At 39.5% G+C, this 22,388-nt stretch overlaps 1 protein-coding gene across 2 annotated transcripts in view; it reads right to left on the minus strand.

Annotated features, from left to right (window-relative positions):
* Positions 1-3,348: 3,348 nt before the first annotated feature.
* Positions 3,349-22,388, minus strand: part of gabbr2 (gamma-aminobutyric acid (GABA) B receptor, 2) — a 280,917-nt gene continuing 261,877 nt past the window's right edge. For both annotated transcript variants that reach the window (XM_057828393.1, XM_057828392.1), the window contains 6 exons: positions 15,718-15,828; positions 15,416-15,640; positions 15,167-15,349; positions 13,438-13,567; positions 11,917-12,034; positions 3,349-7,469 (listed from right to left, as the gene is read on the minus strand). In XM_057828393.1, the coding sequence (XP_057684376.1) occupies positions 7,304-7,469; positions 11,917-12,034; positions 13,438-13,567; positions 15,167-15,349; positions 15,416-15,640; positions 15,718-15,828 (933 nt within the window). In that variant the 3' untranslated portion in view covers positions 3,349-7,303. The remainder of the gene's footprint in view (positions 7,470-11,916; positions 12,035-13,437; positions 13,568-15,166; positions 15,350-15,415; positions 15,641-15,717; positions 15,829-22,388) is intronic.

The raw sequence follows: 22,388 nt of genomic DNA on the forward strand, positions 1-22,388 counted from the left end.
AGGGAGATTTGTTCCCCGCGTAATGTCGTTACAGGAACGATCCGTCCAACTCGAGTGGCATATTAATGCTGGGATGCCCTTGAAGGCTCCTCCAGGAAAGCTACCTGCTGAAGACAAAAAAATAGGACTAGCTTTGTCACTTTCAGTCTCACTTTATTCAACGATGATGTGAAACGTAAAAAGCTGTCCAGAACATTCAGACAAGATAAAAGAATGTCTCTTTGAAATGCCGCTTCGATGACCCGCCCGCAAACATATTCCCGCCCTCCCTCCCTCTCACTTGGAATAACAACTAATGGCTTTGAGAAAAATAACAAAACAATTATTTAAAAAAAAGATATATAACGTTCAGGTGTTCCAAAACGTGATACTTATTTTATACAACAGTTCCATATCTATACCTCGTCTGTACATAACATAGTTACAGATACTGTAAATAAAGGTTTCCCAAAAAAAAAAAAAAAAAAAAGAGAAAACGACGACTTCCGAAGTATCCTGGTGGCGTATTTTGTGAAAGAAATGTAAAAATGTTAAATATCTTTTACATATACATTTTTTAATATATCTATGTATTTCATATATATGTATATATATATATATATAAATATCTATATACTGCAGTTTACTCTGTCTGATAACAGAAAACAAGTTATTGCCCCTCTTGAACGTGTTGCATCCAAACAGAAGTTTTAGTTACCGTTTGCTTCTTGTTGGTTTATGAATAATAATCATAATAATAACTTTATTGTTATGAATGAAGTGGACCACGATCAATGTGAGGACATTTTTTTGCATCCTCGTGTGTTTTTGCAGACACTGTTTACATTTTGGAATGAGGACTATTAAGGCCACTCTGAAAAGAAAAAGGTGAAATGATACTTTTTAAAAAACAACAAAACATAACATAATAACAATATTGCAGAGTAAGGGAGTGCCCCAAAAAAATGATTATTAGATGCATTGCGATTCGACACGTGACGATTCGATTACGATTCATAAAGGTTCAAAAACAATGATTTCCCCAAATAACTTTATGACAGCCGTATAAAGACACGTCTGCATCCTGGACACCTTTGCGGACGCACGCACAACGTTATGATGGATGCTGCTGGTTTCTAAGTGAGAGATTTGCTTCTTTTCAAAAGACTGGAAAATAAATTTGTGTATGAGACAGGCAGGAACCTGGCAGTCGTGCTTCTCTGCGCAAGTTATTTTTTCCAGACGGGAAGAGAGATAGTTCGTTGCTCCTTGTCTTTGTTATCCAGCAGTAGTTTCAAGTCATGTCAATAGCGTACCGCACAAATGCTATTCTTAGACCGTGACGTGGCATCGTAAAGCAGAAGTGGGAGATTATAGACATGCCCCCACATACAAACCATTATATTTCTGCTCGTTTTCTCCAGTAATCTTTCAAAAATGAACATGCCGATCAAACACTGCAACAATGGAACTTGTGGAAATAACTCTAGACATTACAACTGTTTTTCTTCATATGTTTCTCTAAACCAAAGACTCAAAGGAAAAAATGGGAACAATGGATCAGCTTGTGCGGACGTCCGAAAGACCAGTTTAACGGCAGCCGGATATGCAGTAAAAATTTTGTTGGGGGTCATGGTCCTACAAATGACAATCCCGACCCATTGCCTGCCATAGCGTCCCCTGAAGAGGTTTGACTTATTTTTTAGCGTGGCGTTTTGCCGTGCTGCTTCTGTCTAACAATGAATGAAAAAAATTAAATGGTATCTGACTGCCACTGTTGTTACTATTTCTGTTGTAAAAAAATCCTACTTCAGTAAGTGGGAAGTGTAAACAAATTATAGAATTAAGATTTGTTATTAATGAAAGCATTTAAAGTGTTCGTTGGCTGTCACTGAGTAGCATTTGCGATCACTACACAAAACGAACGATATAAATTACCCCCAGGAACAGCCAGAGACGTAGGACAACCACAGGATATAATATATAAGAAAGAAAGGGCATATGGGGGTAAAGGACAGCTTGTTGAAACAGGAGAACGCCATTGTCAGTGGCGTAAGGAAAAGGGTGTGGATCAGCTCGGCTCTTTTTCAGCCCTCGAAACTCAAGCTTTAACTTTAACTCTTTAAACAACATTTGTATGTTCTTCCACATCTTTACCAGGTAATTTGGCACCAGGGGCAATCATTTTCAGACAGAATTGGTAGATTTAGCTCTGTAAACATCTCCTTCGTACACTATTTCCATTCATTTACTATTGGGGACAAGCTCCTGTTTGTCCCCCGCTTAGCAACATTAGCTAACGTCATAAATATTAATGAGCGGAAGTGACGTGTAGTGTGCGGTACGCCATTGAAATATGTCCTGAGTGTGTTGCTAAGACAGGTGTGCGTCTATAAGAGATGAGTACATGAACCCTCTTGTACCGTTTAGCCTTTTTTGTTGTCGTTTTTGAGATGTTAACAGTTAACGCTGAGCGCTAAGCTAATTAGCTAATTCGCTAACGTGTAGTTCCATGTCCCTTTGTGTGTTTGTTGGTGTACAAAAGTTACTTCATAGGCAGAATGTGTAAAACCATGATTAAGTACAGCGGTAACACTACTGTAGCTGCCATTCAGGTAGAATAAAGAAAGAAATAATTTACTCTTTGATCTGGCTGTGTAATGTGAAGCATTTAGTGTCTTTGATATGGGGTGGGAACTAAAGTTCACTGCCACAAGTTGACAGGGGTTACTATTAAGCGTTACATCGGGTTATTATATGATGAACTACTTGAGAACAGAAAACTTTTCAGTACCTCTGACAAAGATCAACAAGGAAACATCTCAAGTGCATAGTGCATCGAAGAATTGAAGCTGAACTAATTTAAAGCGGCCAATGAGGTAATTTAATTTGTGTTATTTGTTAGTTTGTGTTAATTGACGTAGTTTCTGTTAGTGTAGTTATGTATTCATGTTGTTTTTATTTCTGTGTGAATATAATTTGACTTCATGTATACATTTATCTGTGCTGTTTGAAAATGATCTGACTTAATGTATATATTTGTCTGAACTGACTTTATGTATATTTTTTATCTGTATTGTTCAGTTCTCACGGCATTGTCAAGGCAAATCAAGTTCTGTGATTAAAGCCCGTAAAAGAGAAACAGCTCGGTTCGTGATTTCGACTCGAGAGGGAATTACAACTACAAACATGCGAAATAGTACAGAAATCTGTGAAAACAAAGTTTTTTGGTTAGAAGATGTCTTATTTCTAAAGACACTTTGTTTCCAGAAAATGTAGAATTCATTCCACCAGTGTAAATTTTATTGTATTGTTGAGAGAAATAAGTACTGCCATTAAAATAGTTAATGTTTTTGCACTTTGTTTTGAAAAAAAACAAAAACAAAAAAGCAGCTTAAGGGCAGCTTTTTGTTGTATGGGCATGTTTGCATCATTTCTGTTGAATCATTAGGATATTTGAAATAAATAATGGACATAAATTTGTTTCGCTATTTTATTAGTAATGTACGATGCATCGATAATCATGATAACCATGATCATCGTCAATACCGTAATCATCGTTCAATAATCGAATCATAGTACCACGAATCGTAATCGAATCGAGGGGTGCCGAAGATGGCGCACTCCCATTGCAGTATAGTTTGAGTCCTAAAAAGTGGTATTGAATCAAATGTCTGAAATCAACTTTTCGTTTTAATTTGAAATCAATAACTTCAATAAATGTTTGATTCTTGTATTTTTTATCGAAGAATATTTCTTTAGATACAGCTTTGTAAGACTACATTTAAAAGAAAAGAAAAAAAAGTTGTTTATTTTTTTCCCCCCTCAATCAAGTAGGTTAACCATATTTTCCCTGGAAAGCCCAATTTTATTCCCATGTAATATTCAACATGTGTTATTTTTCTCCCTCCTTTTCAGTGCGGCTCTATAATACTCCATCATTTTTAGAACAAAAATGCCCAAAATAAATTCACGGACAAATTGTGTTAACATAAAAGATGAACTTTTTTTTTGCCGGATATGTAAGAAAAAGCAGTGACAATGATGAATGCTTTACGTCTGTCTGCTCACCCGTTCATACGACTCCAAAAAAAGAGCTTTTTTTCCCCCATTACCGGGAACGTCACGAGGACGAGCAGCAGATAACATCGGTGCGAAGTCTACATTTGATTTCATGCCGTCTTGAGGAAAAACACCCCAACAATTAAATTAAAAAACAAAATAACAACCCAAAAAACCATCCATGGACACCTGTGCTCAAGGTATCAGTACACAATCACGTAGAATGTCACAGAATAGAAAATGTCAGCTTGGATTTTGTTCAGCGTCTCTGCATTATTATTATTTGCCACTCCTGTGCAGTGGAAAGTTCATTTACTGCTCCTTTTTTGTTGTTGTTGCAGAGTCAGAACCGAGTCCAGTTTCTGCTCGATGAAGGAAGGACGTACACGTCCCGGATGAGTGTGCGTGTGTGTGTGTGTTAGCGCCACGACGACGGTGAGTGTAGAAGACAACAGGCACAGCGCTCGGACGGACGCCTTTTACAAAAAAACAAAAAAAAACTAAAAACCAAGACACCGATGGTGAAGAAAAAACAAAAACAATAATAAATTTGCTCCCAAGAAGCAAACTAAAATGAGACGTCTCCATAGCAACGGAGGCTTGAAGAGTGTGCTTTGACTCTCGGAGCCTCTTGGCGACGCCTTGGCGGGAAAAAAAACAAGCGGGAGGACCTCACCTACCTCCCGAGGTGTTCGGGGATCAATATGATCGCGGTGACAACGCTGGAAATTCCCACGAGCCTTGAAGGTGTGGTGTTTCTTATTACAGGGGGTCTCAAACTCTTGGGGTCCTGCAGAATGATAAATTTGAACCAATTATGATTTTTCTTGCATTATTTTTTTCTAAAGTCATTAACTACGTTTACATGGACACTTTTATTCGGATTAAAAACCTTGATCGGAGTAGAAACGCTTCATGTACACACGCCGTTCGCAATATTCTAGATATTAATATTATTATTATTATTTTTTTAAGAGTTGTTGAAATGGACTCAGCGAAGTTTTGTTGTTATGGAAGCAGTGTTGTTTTCCTTAATGAAGGAATCTGACCTTTTAGCCAGACTGCTGGAATCACGCCAGCCGGACCTGCGCCGGCTCCAACGACCAGGGCCGGCGAAATCCGACACCCCGGCCAAAAGGCCAAACTCCGAGCGTTCACCTGAGTCTTAACCCCTTGCACTGACTCCATTTGAAAGCTGGAAAAAAGCTTCGAAGTTGACAATTTATTCAGGTCGACGGCGATCTTACAACACAGAGGGACCCAGGCGAGGATTCAGGGTCACCATATCACAAAAAGTTCCCGTGAAAAAAATACAATGATTAGTGGAACCTGGGCCTTGTTTAGGATCGTCTGTTTGTGGATTGGACAGGAGGATTCAGGAGTTACTGTTGTCAGGCCAACGAGGGTTGTAGATTTTGCCACCTCGGCGTCAAAGGGGCTCTTGGAGTCTTATCACTCGTGTTATCAGTTGGATACCGGGCGTTCTCCGGTGTCCCGCCATTTGTTTTGGACTGTCCGGGAGAACTGATTGCGAGAGTTGGTTGTGCAGACGTGGGCTTGTCAGCGTCAATCTTGCTCAGTCAGTTGCATTACGTAAACATTGGGCTTCCTTGATAAGAAGGCATCATGTATCTCTTATGCCCTATATTCTGCTTGTTTTCCTTAAACTATGGTATAAGTGCTATTTATTTTATATTGGGAGTGTTAGAGTAATACAAAGTCAAACAGTAAATACGAGAAAAGACACTATTCCCTGATTGATTATATTAAGTGTGTTAGAGTAATACAAACAGTCGATCGGTAAATATGAGAATCTCCTTCATTCCCCCTCAACGATCCCCGATAAATTGTCAACTTGTGCTTCGAAGCCTTTTTCCAGCTTTCAAAATGGAGTCAGTACAAGGGGTTAAGACTAAGGTGAACGCGTGGAGTTTGGCCTTTTGGCCGGGTCGTTGGTGTCTCGTCGGCCCGGGTCGTTGGGGCCGTGCCAGCGCGGGTCCGGTGGTTCGGCTAGCGTGATTTCGGCAATCTGGCTAAAAGACCAGACTCCTTCACAACTATCACGATAACGAAAATACTTTGTCAACGAATTTTTTTTTTATAACGACAACGTGTCTGAAAATGCGTCATAGTTTTTGTTACATGTTCACAATGCTATGAGTAGTTAGCCTGCATCGTAGCAGTGTCTGGTTGTGTCACTCGTGTGATCTACTATGCACCCCGATTCACCAGTGTCCTCTCCAGGCTTGCTTATTTTGAAACACTACTGGTAAAATTTGTTTTCTCATCTTAGCAAGAGAATATGCAATATTTTTATAGCCTATAAAGGTCTGTGCTGAGTGATCATCGCACACTAAATGAAACTCGTAGCGTTATCATAGCATTCACGTTTGCGTTAGCATTAGGCTAATGTTAACGGCGAGCGTCCTCAAATTCTCGGACAACTTTTTTTCCCTTTTTTTTTTAGATAAACAGCTCGTGGCGTCAAGGTAGGTATTATTATTTGAAAATAATGTAATGTTCTCCTGCTGAGTGTGTGTGTTACCACCAAATTGGCGTTGTCCTTGTAGACGCAACAATATGTGCTCGTCTATCAATGTTCATTCAAAATGATTTATTCAATATTTTTAGTGTCCATGAAAACACTGCATCCGATCATAATTTTAATCAGAAAATTTCATCGGTTTAAGGACATTTTTTTCCATATAAACGTAGCCATTGACAACACTTGTACGAAGGTTGGCAGCAAATGACCGACCCTCCTAGTTCAAATGGATTGGACATTTACTAGTGATAAAATTTTTTAAATATAATTGAAACTAGTTGTAATATTTAGTGGATTTATCTCATGAAATTATGACTTCATTTCTCATAATTCTGTTAAAACTGCCATTTTTTGAGTTTGAGAACCCCTGTCAAACAGTCAAAATATAAGCTAAGAGTTCACAACTTTACTATCTTATCACTTTTTGGACGCCGATTTCCGGCGTTGTGTCGAAAACGATGATATTTACAAATTGGACAATTATAAAGAACTGCGGATCCCTAAGGCGACGCCGTCGTGGGTGTTTGGCGGTTTGGCTCACAGGCCGCCCGCTCGCTTCCTTGGGGAGGCACAAAAAGAGCGTCGCTCTCCTCTGCGCGGATGCTATCAGTTAGTCCGCTGTAGAAAAAACAACACACAAGAAGACGGTTGTGTACATGTGTGTATGTGTATTGGGAGGGGTGTAGGCGCGGTCGGCCGATCTCGGGACGGTGGCGCTCACAGGCCCGACACCATGACCCGGTAAGAAGGCGGCATGTGTCTGTGGCGAGGGCTGGATCCGGGACTGTCGGTGGGGCTGGTGCAGCTGGCGTCCACGCCGCCTATAGACGGCAGGTAGGCGTGGTGTAAAATGGGAAGCTGCAGGGACAGACGCCGCTGGATGCTGCAAACACAACAACAACAACAACATTTGTTGCGAGAACGCACCTATTGAACTGCTCCAGCTATACTACGTGTTCATTTAAATGTACAGGTCGTCCCCGGGTTACGAACGAGTTCCGTTCCAACGCAGGTGACGTAACTAGAGATGTCCCGATTGATTGCCATCCCGATCGACCGGTCCGATCACGTCATTTTCAAAGTATCGGAATCGGCAAAAAAATATCGGCCATGCCTTTTTTTAAAATAAATATATTTTTTAATTAAATCGTTTTGTAACGAAAAAACGTTTCAGACATAATATGTTGCACTCATCCAGTCTTTAGTTTAGGCTTAAGGTAGAGTTATCAAATTTATCCCGATAACGGCGGTAATTAATTTTTAAAAAAATGTATCACGTTACAATATTTAACGCAATTAATGCATGCACTGCAAGACCCACTCACGCATTGCCGCGCTCAATCTGTAATGGCGCCGTTTTACCTATATAGAGAGAGAAAAGGCAGCGTAAAATGAGTAGAGTGAATTTTGGCAGCCTTTGGAGCCTTTTTTTTTTTAATTGGCTAAAGCCTTACAATCCCTCTCCCTACAATTAGAAATATCATGGGAAGCAATGTGGGGAGGCAAGGTAGCAATTGATCTTTTTCTTAACACCTTATGTTATTTCCCAACGCAGAGAAGATACAGTATATCGTGGGGTGGCGTGGCTCAGTGGTAGAGTAGTTGTCCCCCAATCCAGAGGTTGTGGGTTCGATTCTTCGCCCTGATGAACTCACCTAAGTATCCTTGAGCAAGATACTGAACCCCACGTTGCTCCTGGTGCTGCGTCACCAGTAGGTGAATGGCGAGATAGTGTAAAGCGCTTTGAGCGCCTTGAAAGGTGGAAAAGCGCTATATAAGTGTAACACCATTTACCATCAATTGGTAGCACTACGCACAGTCATGGTTCCACTTCCCATCATGCCTTTGGGCATGGCTACAGTATCATTTACTGAAAGCTCAACAAATACACTAGATGTCAATATTTAGTCACAATATACAAAGTCACAAGTCTTTCTATCCGTGGATCCCTCTCACAGAAAGAATATTAATAATGTAAATGCCATCTTGAGGATTTATTGTCATAATAAACAAATACAGTACTTATGTACTGTATGTTGAATGTATATATTCGTCCGAGTTTTATTCATTTTTTTCTTAATGCATTGCCAAAATGTATATGATCGGGAAAAATTATCGGGAACTATTGGAATTGAACCGGGAGCAAAAAAAAGCAATCAGATCGGGAAAAATCGGGATCTGCAGATACTCAAACTAAAATGATCGGGATCGGATCGGGAACAAAAAAACATGATCGGAACAACCCTAGACGTAACCTGAGTTACCGCATACTGTAAGTCGGAATGAAACCTTTAAGTACCCCTAAACACTCTCTAAATCTCAAAATAACTATCCAAAAACATGTATTATATGTCATTGTACAGTCCTTGACAAAAGTCTTGTCGCTTATCCATTTTGTAGAAACAATAGCTAATAACCTGACTTTTTAATTATTCAATTGGTTTCAGAAATGGCTCATATGAAAGCTAAGACCCTCCCAAAGGATGTTGAATGTACAAAAATTAGGGCTGTCAAAATTATCGCGTTAACGAGCGGTAATTTTTAAAATTAATCCCGTTAAAATATTTGACGCAATTAGCGCACAAATGCCCCGCTCAAACAGATTAAAATGACAGCACAGTGAAAGGTGTACTTGTTGTGTTTCTCTGAGTTTTGCCGCCCTCTGCTGGCGCTTGGGTGCGACTGATTTTATAGGCTTCAGCACCCGTGAGCATTGTGTAAGTAATTATTGACATCAACAATGGCGGGCTACTGGTTTATTTTTTTGATTGAAAATTTTACACATTTTATTGAAACGAAAACATGAAGAGGGGTTTTAAAATAAAATTTCTATAACTTGTACTAACATTTATCTTTTAAGAACTACAAGTCTTTCTGTCCATGAATCGCTTTAACAGAATGTCAATAATGGTAATGCCATCTTGTTGATTTATTGTTATAAAAAAGAAATACAGTACTTATGTATCGTATGTTGAATGTATATATCCATCTTGTGTCTTATCTTTCCATTCCAACAATAATTTACAGAAAAATATGGCATATTTTATAGATGGTTTGAATTGTGATTAATTACGATTAATTAATTTTTAAGCTGTAATTAACTGGATTAAAAATTTTAATCGTTTGACACCCCTAACAAAAATATATTGGTTTCACAGAAAACAGATTTATCATTTAATGAAGACAAAGGTCAAATTTTGGCAAGACAAAAGTTATGTCACCTACAGAAAGTATTGTGAAAATTGAACAAAAGATGTACTTCAAATACAAAAATGTGTTATATAACATAAGCGAATGAAGTAGTGGTGCTGTGAGATCCAAATGGAATATTTTGTATGACTACCACGGGCTTCGGCAAGGATTCATACATTTTATTGGTGAAGTCATCAGGAACATCAAAGAAAGCAGTCTTGCATACCTCCAAGAGTTCATCAACATTCTTGGGATTCTTGGGTAAAGAATTTAAGTGTTCCAAAATGGTTTTGTGCATTAATAAGCGTCAACAAAAATTTCATTGCTCAATTAGTAAAAAAAAAAAAAAAAAAATATTAGATTAGTCGACTAATCGTAAAACTAGTCGGCTGACTAATCGGGAGAAAATTTGTCGTTTAGGACAGCCGTAGTGTAGCGGAACATATTTCCTCCACACCCTTCTCACCTTTTTAACCCCTGACCCATGAAGAGGGCCCCTGGATATGTTCGCGTTAGGCCCCAAAATTGCCAAGTCCGCCACTGCATACAGTAGTCATAGAGCAAGTATACGCAAGTACGTGTACACATAGTAAAAATACATGAAAGTACACCTACTTGTAGTTCTAGTAATTGTACTACAAGTTTGTGAAAGTACACAAACTTGTAGTACAATTACACTTAAGTACATGTACTTGTGGTACAAGTAACTAGAGCTAGGAATCTTTGGGCACCTAACGATTCGATTACGATTCAGAGGCTCCGATTCGATTATAAAACAATTATTGATGCACCCCTCTCCTTAAAAAAAAAAATATATATATATATATATTTTTTTTTTTAAATGTTTCGTACATTAGTTCCAAAATTGTTCAAAAATCCTCTCAGGCTAAACCAAACTACTATTTCAGTATCAAGTTAACATATAACAGTAAACAAATATACAAAAATAACAGTAAATAAAAAACTCCAGTCCCCATTCTGTATCAGCAGCTTTAAACTACATTCAATTAATTTAATGTTGTGAATCAACTCTTACAGTTGTTAAAATTGCTCCCGTTATTCCACAATTTCCCTTCTGTCTACTTTTTGTCAAATTTTTAAAACTATTTCATCATTTAAAGATTGATTCAAGACAAAATTCTGCCGATTTAGGAGTATTTTAGATAAAAAAGTTAATTAGGTTCGCTACAACAGAGCCTTCTAGAGAGGTCTACTGCTTTAAGATGGCGGCTGTTTACTTACGGCAGAAAGTCTGTCATTTCGCATCTCTATTCAATAATACATGTTCTAACTGACGTCGTCTGTTATTTTGCTTCTAGTTCTACATATATATATGATATCTACTGTAGCCATATGTTTGTAGCAACTAGCAACTGGGCGTCGTTTGTAGCGGCTGTCAGCCGCAGTCAGGTATGATTGTTTTTTTTTTATCTAGCGGGATGAGGTAAACATGATATTTACTCTCGGTCCGTTCCTCATTGCGTCCCAAAGACCACGCTGACTGTGTTTTACTTCCGCTTTACCTGGTATAATTCAATAATCAGAATTTGGATATTTGTGAATCGTTCTCGAATCTTCCACGGCCGAATCGCGAATAATCGGAAATTTCGCACGCCTCTACAAGTAACCATAGTTGAGTACAGGCATGATTAAGGCCATTAAAAATATCCATTGACGCTTTTCCAAGTCACTGTGGCTAACTCTGTGACATTCGTCTAAAAAAAAAAATTTTTAAATGTATTCTTTATTCTGAGATTTTAGCCCACTCCTTCCTTTGCATTCCCCAGCGCGCAATCAAACATTCATCGGGCTCGGGAGTAGTTGCCAGTGTTCCGGTCTATTTCCAGAGTCGCCTTACGTAAGCCTCTTTCCGACATTCTACCTGTCAAACCATAGCGTTTTGGCGCCAAGCGCGCGTGAGAGTGGGCGGCGCTTCCGTAAATGATGCATGACGACGCCCTCATGAATTATGAGGAGGAAAAAGCCGACGCGACCGACCGACGAGTCCGGCGTGGGCGAGGGAACGTTGGCGCGACGAGCTCTCGCGGGGTTCTTGTTGCCTTGGCAACCGCCGAGCGGCTGCTCGAGATGTTTGCGCACCCCCCACCCCAAAAAAAGAGAGGTATACGCGTGCTTACTGTTCGGGAGAGTTGATGTCTTCTAGGGGACCTCTGGTTATTCTGGAAGGATCCATGGAGCCCCACTGCCCCTGAGGCTTCTGCTCCAGGTGGTTCTTCAGGAGGCTCCGTTCAACATCTGCATGGAAAGACATGATGGAGGTAGTTTTAAGAATGGCAGTGGCAGTACAGCCATTGGAGTCCATTGGTAAAAAGCTGATCTCCAAAATGTGTACAGTTTATTCAATAGCGTATTTGACACTAACACAATATGTTTGGTATAATCAGACGAAAACGTTATTTTGTACATGAACCAGGCAAAAAAAATCGTTTACCATCCAGATTCTGCAGAATACATCATTTTTTGTTTGCATATTTTAAAATTTATACGAGTAAAAACTTTATTTTCATGATTTTTTTTTTTTTTTTTTTTAAGCAATCACTGCCAGTGATTTCTGTAAGTCATTAGCAGACACTCAAGGGTTCTTTGTTCTTATTTTATGCTACTTTTTTTCTTTTAATTTTTTAAAATTTAATTATTTTTATTTTATTTTTTTCTGCTATTTTTAAATTACTTTATTTATTTATTTATTTATTTATTTATTTTTTTAAAATACAAAATCCTAACCCTATTTCAGCAATATTTTGACTTCATTCTTTGCATGAATTATAAATTTGCAATAAAAAAAATAAAAAACATTTAGATATTTTTAAATTATGTTTGTTTTGTCCTTGTAATTTTAGAATTTTATTCGCAGATTACCTTAAATTTTCTTTGTCATTTTTTTAGGTAAAAAAAAAAGAAGAAAAGAAATTCAAATACTTTATTAACAGAATATTAAAATATAGTAATATTTTGGGGGATTTTTTTTTTTACATTATGATTTAATTCTAATATAATTCTAATAAATATTTTTTGCTTGTGGAATTCCATACTTTTAATTTTGTAAAGAGTATTATTATTATTATTATTGTTATTTATTTTTTTTTGCAAAATATTTTTTTTTTCATGGCAATTTTATATTTTTACTCATAAAAATTGGAATTTATTCTTGCATTAGGTTTCTCTTCTTGAAAAACAATTACAAATATCTAAGTTTTTTGTTGCTTTTCCAGGATTTGAACTATTTTGCTTACTAAATTACAGTTTTGTAATTGCAACAATTGGTCAAGAATAATGCTGTTTTGGTTTACTTTCCTCTAGCAACTCAACAAGCTCATCGGGCTTCCCAAACACTGCATTTTGTGCAGTATAACCTTTAATGTAGTTTTAGTTTCTAGATTGTTTGTGGCCTTGCAGTTTTCCTTCCCGTCGTCCCAGATTTCCCACGCAGCACTGGCTGACCTGGATCACTGATCACAGCGCTCCGAGCCCCTATTGGACATCAGAGCGCTACTATTTTGAAAAAAGGCTAACCTTGTAGTTTTGGTTAAAAGCGCAGATATTTATATACCTCATTAAGAATACTTTGTTCTACTTGAAAGGAAAAAAAAAACTTTGACTTGAAAAAATCAGACACAGAAGAACTGCTATTGTTATACCTTTGCCGTCGGTGAAGTTGCGTATGCTTAAGATGTTGTTAGCGTCCGGGTAGTGGTTCTGTTTAATGTAGGGCGTCTTCTCCGGGGTGTCCTGCAGCTGCATGGTCACCTCCTCCAGCTCCTTGTCCAACTTTTAACCAAAAGACAAAAAAGATTAGTACCTTTTCTTGTAGGCACCGTCTAACTATTTGCCTTATTCTAACACACTTAATATAAACAACCTGGGAATAGTATCGTTTCTCGTATTTACCGTTTGACTGTTTATGTTACTCTAACACACCCAATATAAAATAATAGAAAATAGGGAATAAGAGATACATGACACCTTCTTATTACGTGTGCGTCATGCAACTGACTGAGCAAGATTGACACTGACGATACAAGACATCTACAAGCCCACGTCCGCACCACCAACTCTCACAATCAGTTCTCCCGGACAGTCCAGAACAAATGGCCGGACGCCGTGACCCAATACAAGGAACACCGTAAAACGCCCGATATCCCACTGATAACACGACTGACAAGACTCCAAGAGCCCCTTTGACACTGAGGTGGCAAAATCCACAACCCTCGTTGCCCTGACAACAGTAACTCTCGAATCCTCCTGTCCAATCCACAAACAGACAATAATCCTAAAAAACGCTTAAACACTAGCCTCCAACTCCAGACTCACCGCTGTGCCATCTATAGAGTCTGGCGACTGTTCCGCGGATCAAATTCCCAGGCCGGAGCAAGCCACAGCAAACAGACAGCGGAGAGGACCAATCAGCGACAAGCAGACGTGCCATTGGTAAAGCGACAAGAAACTTGCGCGAGGACGTAAACATACGAGCAGAGAAAGCAGGTGTTTATTTATGGGTTGACACCATAGAAACGAAATCTAAACTTGGTAAAAACATCTCTCATAGGGGAAAACCACCTTAAGCTGTAACCTTGAATCACCAGCTGTGGCCAGGCAGAAGTTTGATAAGCCACAGTTGCTATATTGTATTCATTCAGGGCATATTGGAAAACAACAGGAACATGACAGTCCATATTTGGGCATATTGACTCCGTCTACAATCATCAAGGCTATGAGAAGGCCCACTCAAAAAGATTACAACAGATTATTATGTTCTCATGCAAGCATAACAAAAGACATATATATATATGTCTATTATATTCAACATATAATATATAATGGTTGTGTTTTAAGCATGAATAAATTCTCTCACAGCATATAAAGGTAAAATACAATAATGAGCATCTGGCTCTAGCTACCTTCACTACACCTCTCAATGAGCGAACCATGTGGTGCTGACAAAAAAAAAGACTAAGTTGACCGCGTGGAGTTTGGCCTTTTGGCCGGGTTGTCTGAATTTCGGCGGCCCGGGTCGTTGCATCTGCGTTCGTCTGGCGTGATTCCAGCAATCTGGCTAATTGGTCAGATTCCTTCAGTCATCATTGTAAATTTGAAAGTTACTTTAAAAAATTGGCATTTACGAATAAACTAGGTGTTTTCAGAAAAAAAATAAAAAAATAAAAAGTATATCGGCCTCAATTATCGGCTTCCAAAATCGGTTTTTGGATATCGCGATCTGCTGAAATCTTAAAAAATCCCATATCGGTCGACCGCTAGTCAAGATGTGGCGCACTGGAGTTGAAGTATTCAATGTTTTACGGCGATTCAAAAGTGCTGCGAAATAGGGACCGTGTGAAAACAAGAATTGCAACGTCTGTGCGGTCACACCTCGGTTATCCTCATGCGGAGGCGGTGGTTGTCGGTCTGAAGGCCGTCCAATCTGGAAGTATTGGCCTGGTTGACGCTGGTGACCGAGGTGGAGGTCTTGGAGTCTTCCTTCTTCTGGTTTTGCGTGAACTTGAGTCTGCGGTTCTGCGTGGCGGCATCCGGGTTGGTCCTCATGGTGATAAACTACGAAGGGGATGGCGTGTTGTTAGTTTGACAGCTATTTAGATGCGGCCTTTGCAGACGTGGTACCTTAGGAACAAAGACCAGGCAGAGCGTGATGGTACTGCAGAAGATGATAACCAGCGCCACGATGCAGAACTGAACGTTGGGCTGGTCCCGGGTCAGGAAGGAGACGGCGGCTCCGATGATGCACATGATGCCGACGTTGTAGACGCTCATGCCGATGTATTTGCTGTCGTTGAGGGCGGGAATGCTGACGTTCCTGGTCTCCCAAGCCAGGAAGCAGCCGAACAACTGAGGGGGGCGACAAGAGGAAGGCCGTCACGTCAGCGAGGTGTCGCCCGCAAGCGTGACGGAATGTGTTCCCGCACCATCAGCAGGCCCTTGTAGGCATAGACGATGCCCAGCCAGATGGTCATGTGGGTGTTCTCGCAGTGCTCCAAGAAGGGACGGATAGCGATGTCTCGGTCGTGAGGGTCCGCCTGTTCCAAAACCGAGAGAAAGACAGAAAGAAAGCATAAATTAGGAGCCAAATATTTGACTCAAACTAGAGTAGCGTTACTTCAAAGTTTCGCCGATGAAACAATAATCACATGACCAATCAGACATAGAAATTAGTGCTGCAACGATTAATCGATTAACTCGAGTAATTCGATTAGAAAAAAGATTCAAATTAAATTTTGCTGCTTGAACTATTTGTTTAATTAAAGTGGCGTCATGGTTTGCCATAGACTTCATAATGGCATTGACAGGTCAGAGCGGTCATGCACTGCGCTTCGCATTCAAATAGGGGGGGTGCCCACATCAAGAGGGGCTATTCACAAACACACGCACGCAGCGATCTAATGCCGGATTTCTGTTGAAAAAGTATGAAAGCTGTACCGCATACAAGTGAGGAGGATTGTCTCAGGAGTGATTTGTTCAAGGATTCAAGGTAATTATTATACTTTTCATACCAAGCATGCATTATGAAACGTGAAAAAAAAATCAATGGGAGAAATTAAGCGCGACGGCATTGGCATCATAGTTCGCAATATTTAAGTGAAATAAATGCTAACTGAACGGTTTATTTGCTTTTAACCAAGAATTGAGACTGTTTTACGTCCATATCTATAAAGAATTTGGGGATTTAAGCATTTATTCACAAAAATTTTCAACAGAAAAGCTCTGTTTACATCAGGCAGCCGCTAGCTACATTCACTAATCGACCAGCATTGTACTTTGACATATTTACGTAAAATAAATGTGAACCGCACGTTTTTTTTTTTGTGTGTGCTTTTAATCAAGAATCGAGACTGTTTTAAGTCCATATCTATAAAGAATTCGGGGAATTAAGCATTTATTCACAAGAATTTTCACTGGAAAAGCTCTGTTTACATCAGGCGGCTGCAAGCTACAGTCACTAACAGACTAGCATTGTACTTCGACATATTTCGTAAAATAAAAGCTAACTGCATGTTTTTTTTTTTTTTGCTTTTAACCAAGAATCGAGACTGTTTTACATCCATTTCTAAACAGAATTCAGGGATTTAAGCATTTATTCACAAGATTTTTCACTGGAAAAGCTCTGTTTACATCAGGCAGCTGCTAGCTACATTTACCCAACACAGACTAGCATTGTACTTCGACATATTTACGTAAAATAAATGCTAACTGCAAGTTGTTGTTTTTTTGTGCTTTTTAACCAAGAATCGACACCGTTTTATGTCCATATCTATATAGAATTCAGCGTTTTAAGCATTTATTCACATGAATTTTCAATGAAAAAAGGTCTGTTTACAGCAGCCGGCCGCTAGCTACATTCACTAACAGACTAGCATTGTACTTCGACATATTTACGCAAAATAAATGCTAACTGCACCTTTTTTTGCTTTTAGCCAAGAATCCAGACTGTTTTACATCCATATCTATAAAAACAACAACAACTGTGATTTAAGCATTTATTCACAAGAATTTTCTCTGGAAAAGCTCTGTTAACATCAGGTGGCCGCTAGCTACATTTACTAACAGACTAGCATTGTACTTCAATATATTTATGAGAAATAAATGCTAACTGCACTTTTTTTTTCTTTTTCTTTTTAACCAAGAATCAAGACTCCTTTACATCCAGTTATATAAAGAATGCAGGGATTTAAGCATTTATTCACAAGAATTTTCACCGGAAATGCTCTGTTTACGTATGGTGGTCGCCACATTGAGTGACAGACTAGCATCGTACTTTGACATATTTACGTAAAACAAATGCTAAGCACGATTTTTTTTTGCTTTTAATCAAGAATCGAGACTGTTTTACGTCCATATCTATAAAGAATTCAGTGATTTAAGCATTTATTCACAAGAATTTTCAAAAAAAAAACTCGTCTTTGATTCCACTCGGTCAGCTTTGACTGCCACGCCAACAGTGCAGGACCCCCTATTAATTGGCCCCGCGCCCCATGTCCCGTCCATATCATAATGAAGCCTATGGGTAAAACTACTCTAAGGAGTACATTTTCTAAAAAAGTAAATCTGAGTAAATGAAACATGTGACTACCCACCTCTGGTAATGCTTACTTGAGTCAAATTTTGGGCGACGCTACCCACCTCTGGGTGCGACTAACTATAAACGGTCATGTGTTAACTAGACATGACGTTTTTGGGGAGTCCCACCATTCCATATCCATTTTGCTTTTCTTTGTACATCCTCCAAAGTGGATTGAAATTAATCCATGTGAACAAATGGCACTAATAGGCAAGACTAATCAGGAATGATAATGAGAGTTACATCTCCTCTTATTGAGCCTAATCTCCCACCTACAAACGCATACTCTTCAGTATGAGGAGAAACACAAGTTGGCACACTTTTGCCGCAAAAAGCAAAACTTAAAAGTCTTGTGTGCGACAATCCGAATGGGAATATTTTTGTAGCAGGACAGCCGCTGCCCTTAAAAGCCAGCAGTGACGCAGGAGAACAAAATGGACCGGGACACAAAATGACTCACAGGTAAGTGTGCGGGCACACGGAGAGGGAAAATACTTCTTCCTGTGAATTATTTAATGGCGGGTACACTACCAAAAAACACTTCCTCAAAAAATTCCCTTAAGTGTAAATCTACTAGAAATAAGTGTACTGATCTGCCATGCTTCAAGTCAATTGAAATAAGAAAAAATGCTAGCTGAAAATAAGCTAAACAGACTGGTTTTAAGCAATAAATTTGTATATTACAATCTTAAGAAAAGCTTGTTTGTCAGAAATGTTCTTGATTCAAGAATATATATTGTTCAAAACATTGTTCGAAAGCAAATTTTTCTTGATTTACACTGCTGGCCAAAGTATTGGCACCCCTGCAATTCTGTCAGGTAATGCTCAATTTCTCCCAGAAAATGATTGCAATTACAAATGCTTTGGTAGTAATACCTTCATTTATTTTAATTGCAATGAAAAAACACAAAAGAGAATGAAAAAAAAAAAACATGAAATCGTAACCATTTTACACAAAACTCCAAAAACGAGTCAGACAAAAGTATCGGCATCCTCAGCCTAATACTTGGTAGCACAACCTTGATACAAAATAACTGAACAACCGCTTCCGGTATCCACCATTGAGTTTCTTAAAATGCTCTGCTGGAACTTTAGACCATTCTTCTTTGGCCAACTGCTCCATGTCTCTGAGTTTTGCAGGATACCATTTTCAGATCTCTCCACAGGTGTTCTATGGGATTCAGGTCTGGTCACTTTAGAAGTCGCCAGTGCTTTCTCTCAAACCATTTTATAGTGCTTTGGGGTCATTGTCCTGCTGGAAGACCCATGACCTCTTAAGGGAAACCCAGATTTCTACATTATGCTGCAAAATTTGTTGGTAGTCTTCATAATGCCATGCACACGGTCAAGCAGTCCAGTGCCAGAGGCAGCAAAGCAACCCCAAAACATCAGGGAACCTCCGCCATGTTTGACTGTGGGGACCGTGTTCTTTTCTTTGAAGGCCTCATTTTCTTTCCTGTAAAATCTATGTCTATGCCTTTCCCCAAAAAGCTCTACTTTTTGTCTCATCTGGCCAGGGAACATTCTTCCAAAACGTTTTTGGCTTTCTCAGATAAGTTTTGGCAAACTCCAGCCTGGCTTTTTTTATGTTTCTAGGTCAGAAGTGGGGTCTTCCTGGGTATAGAGTCCCTCTTCATTCAGACGCTGACGGATAGTACGGGTTGACACTGTCATACCCTTGGACTGTGAGACAGCTTGAACTTGTTTGGATGCTAGTCGAAGTTCTTTATCCACCATTCGCACAATCTTTCATTGAAATCTCTTGTCAATTTTTCTTATCTGTCCACATCTAGGGAGGTTAGCTACAGTCCCGTGGGCTTTACACTTATTGATGAAACTACGCACGGTGGAAACAGGAACAATCAAGTCTTTGGAGATGGACTTGGCCTTGAAATTTCCCATGCTTCCTCACAATTTTGCTGTCTCAGTTCTTTGGTCTTCTTTTCTCCATACTCAATGTGGTACACACAGGACAGAGGTTGAGTCAACTTTAATCCATTTTAACTGGCTGCAAGTGTGATTTAGTTATTGCCACAACTGGTGCTGTTAATTCCATAAATTAGAAAAGTATCACATGATTTTTCAAAGGGTGCCAATACTTTTGTTTGGAGTTTTGTGTAAGATGATAATGATTTTTTTTTTTTTTTTTTCCCAATTGTCTTTGTGTTTTTCATTGCATGCAAAATAAATGAAGACCAAAGCATTTGTAATTGCAATCATTTTCTGGGAGAAATTGAGCATTATCTGACAGAATTGCAGGGGTGCCAATAGTTTATCTTGCCACATGGTAAAAAAATGCCACATAGCAAAATCCATTTTGCCATGTGGCAAATACCACTTTTGGTTCTCGGCCCTACTGCTAAAAATCGAAGATAAATATATTTCCCAAAAAATATATAATTTAATATGGATTTTGGTGATTTTCATTGGCCATTGGCAAGTTCTGCATTTAAAGCGTACACACAAGCCTTTCTTTGGCGCGTTCCGTTCCAACTCATCATCTCCGCTCACGGTCGGCATTCCTTCCATTTATCCCGCTCCGCCTTGATCTCCAATCCAGTCATCCATCTCTATCCCACCCTCCATTTCTCCCGTCACTCCCCGGCGGGCTCATCTAAACTCCTCCGGCTGCCCTCCCTCCCTCTGGTCACGGGCCTAATGCCGTGAGAAATGACAGTGGACGGGCGCCTTTTGCCACCTCCCGGTTGCTTGGCAACTCCCCAGACATCTCTCGCCTGCCGTGCCGCGATAGGCACGCGAGGCTAATGAGCGTTATAACTCATTTGCTCTTATCGTTTTTCGGGGCGGCACCGCCGCTTTGCGAGTAGTCAACACACAAACAATTCTGCCGGATTTGCCGTTGTTGTCGGGACAAACAAGAGTACGCGTAATGATGGAGGTTGTATTGAGAATAATGGGCTGGAATACTGTAGTAGTTAAAACAAAGGTGGGAGGATCACTTTGAATGGAAACGGAACTCTTCGTCGGGTAGGGGTCGGCAACCCAAAATGTTGAAAGAGCCATAATGGACCAAAAAAAGCAAAAGACAACTAGGCCTGCAAGTACGACTGACTCAGACGGCACGCAGGTCAGGGTTTTGGCAGATTGTCCCCCTCTCGTAATCTCATGAGAATCTAACTTGCTCGAAACTCTCCTCAATTCAAGGGGGCGCCACTGAGCCATTTTGTTACGGTTTTTCATAATGTCGCAAGATGATCGAAATTCACGCAAAGCAGCATGTACCTGCAAAATTTGGTCAGTTTTCGTGCATGTTCAGGCCTCCAAATATAAACTGTACTATAAATCGATAAAAATTTCACATTCGATCCAAAATACCCGATTTCCTGTTAGATTTGGAATATGGGTGAAAGAGACTTTTTGGAGCAGTTCTGCATAAGGTATCGACTCCCCAAATTTCATTGCTCTATGTTAAAAAAAACTAATAGGAGAGGCCTTTCTTAAAAGTCCTTTCTGTCACCACTAGTTGGCGCTGTAGGGTTGATGCAAATGACCCCTACAGGACCAGTCAGAATATGACTCTCTACACGCAAGGGAAGTTTGGCGCGGATATGTTGTATATCTGTTATGACTGTTCAAAATTTTTGGTGAGACAAAATGTTGACATTCATATTCAATTTCCCTTTGGACCTTTCTGCTTCAACCAAACCTCAATATTTTTCAGGTCAGACCCATGAATGAAAACGCACCATTTTAAAAATGTAAGATCTCATATGTCTCCTGAACAGTCTCACCAATTTTGAAGAGGATACAACTAACTCCCTCGGCGAAAAGGTCTCAAACGTGCACCCTGTAAATCGATAAAAATTTCACATTCTATCCAAAATAGCCGATTTCTTGTTAGATTTGGAATATGGGTGCAAGAGACTTTTTGGAGCAGTTTTGCATAAGGTATTGACTCCCTAAATTTCATTGCTCTATGTTGAAAAAACAGAATAGTAGAGGCCTTTTTTAAAAACTCCTTTCTGTCACCACTAGTTGGCGCTGTAGGATTGATGCAAATTACCCCTAGTGGAGCCGTCACAGTATGACTCTCAACAAGCACGGGAAGTTTGGCGCAGATATGTTGTATATCTGCCGAGTTATGACTGTTCAACATTTTTGGCGAGACAAAATGTTGACATTCATTTTCACTTTCCTGTTGGAGCCTTCTGCTTCAACCAAACTTCAATATTTTTCAGGTCAGACCTATGAACAAAAACGCACCATTTAAAAAACTTAAGATCTTATATAACAGTCTCACCAATTTTGAAGACGATCCAACTAACTCCCTCGGCGAAAAGGTCTCAAATGTGCACCCTATAAATCGATAAAAATTTCACATTCGATCCAATATAACAGATTTCCTGTTGGGTTTGGAATATGGGTGCCAATGCTTTTTTGGAGCAGTTTTGGACAAGGTATAGACTCCCCAAATTTCACCGCTCTACGCTGACAAACCCTAATGTTATAGGTCAATTTTAAAATTTCAAAGGGGCGCCACTGAGCCATTTTGTTGCATTT

Source organism: Corythoichthys intestinalis, chromosome 22 (assembly GCF_030265065.1).
Source record: "Corythoichthys intestinalis isolate RoL2023-P3 chromosome 22, ASM3026506v1, whole genome shotgun sequence".
Taxonomy (NCBI): Eukaryota; Metazoa; Chordata; class Actinopteri; order Syngnathiformes; family Syngnathidae; genus Corythoichthys; species Corythoichthys intestinalis.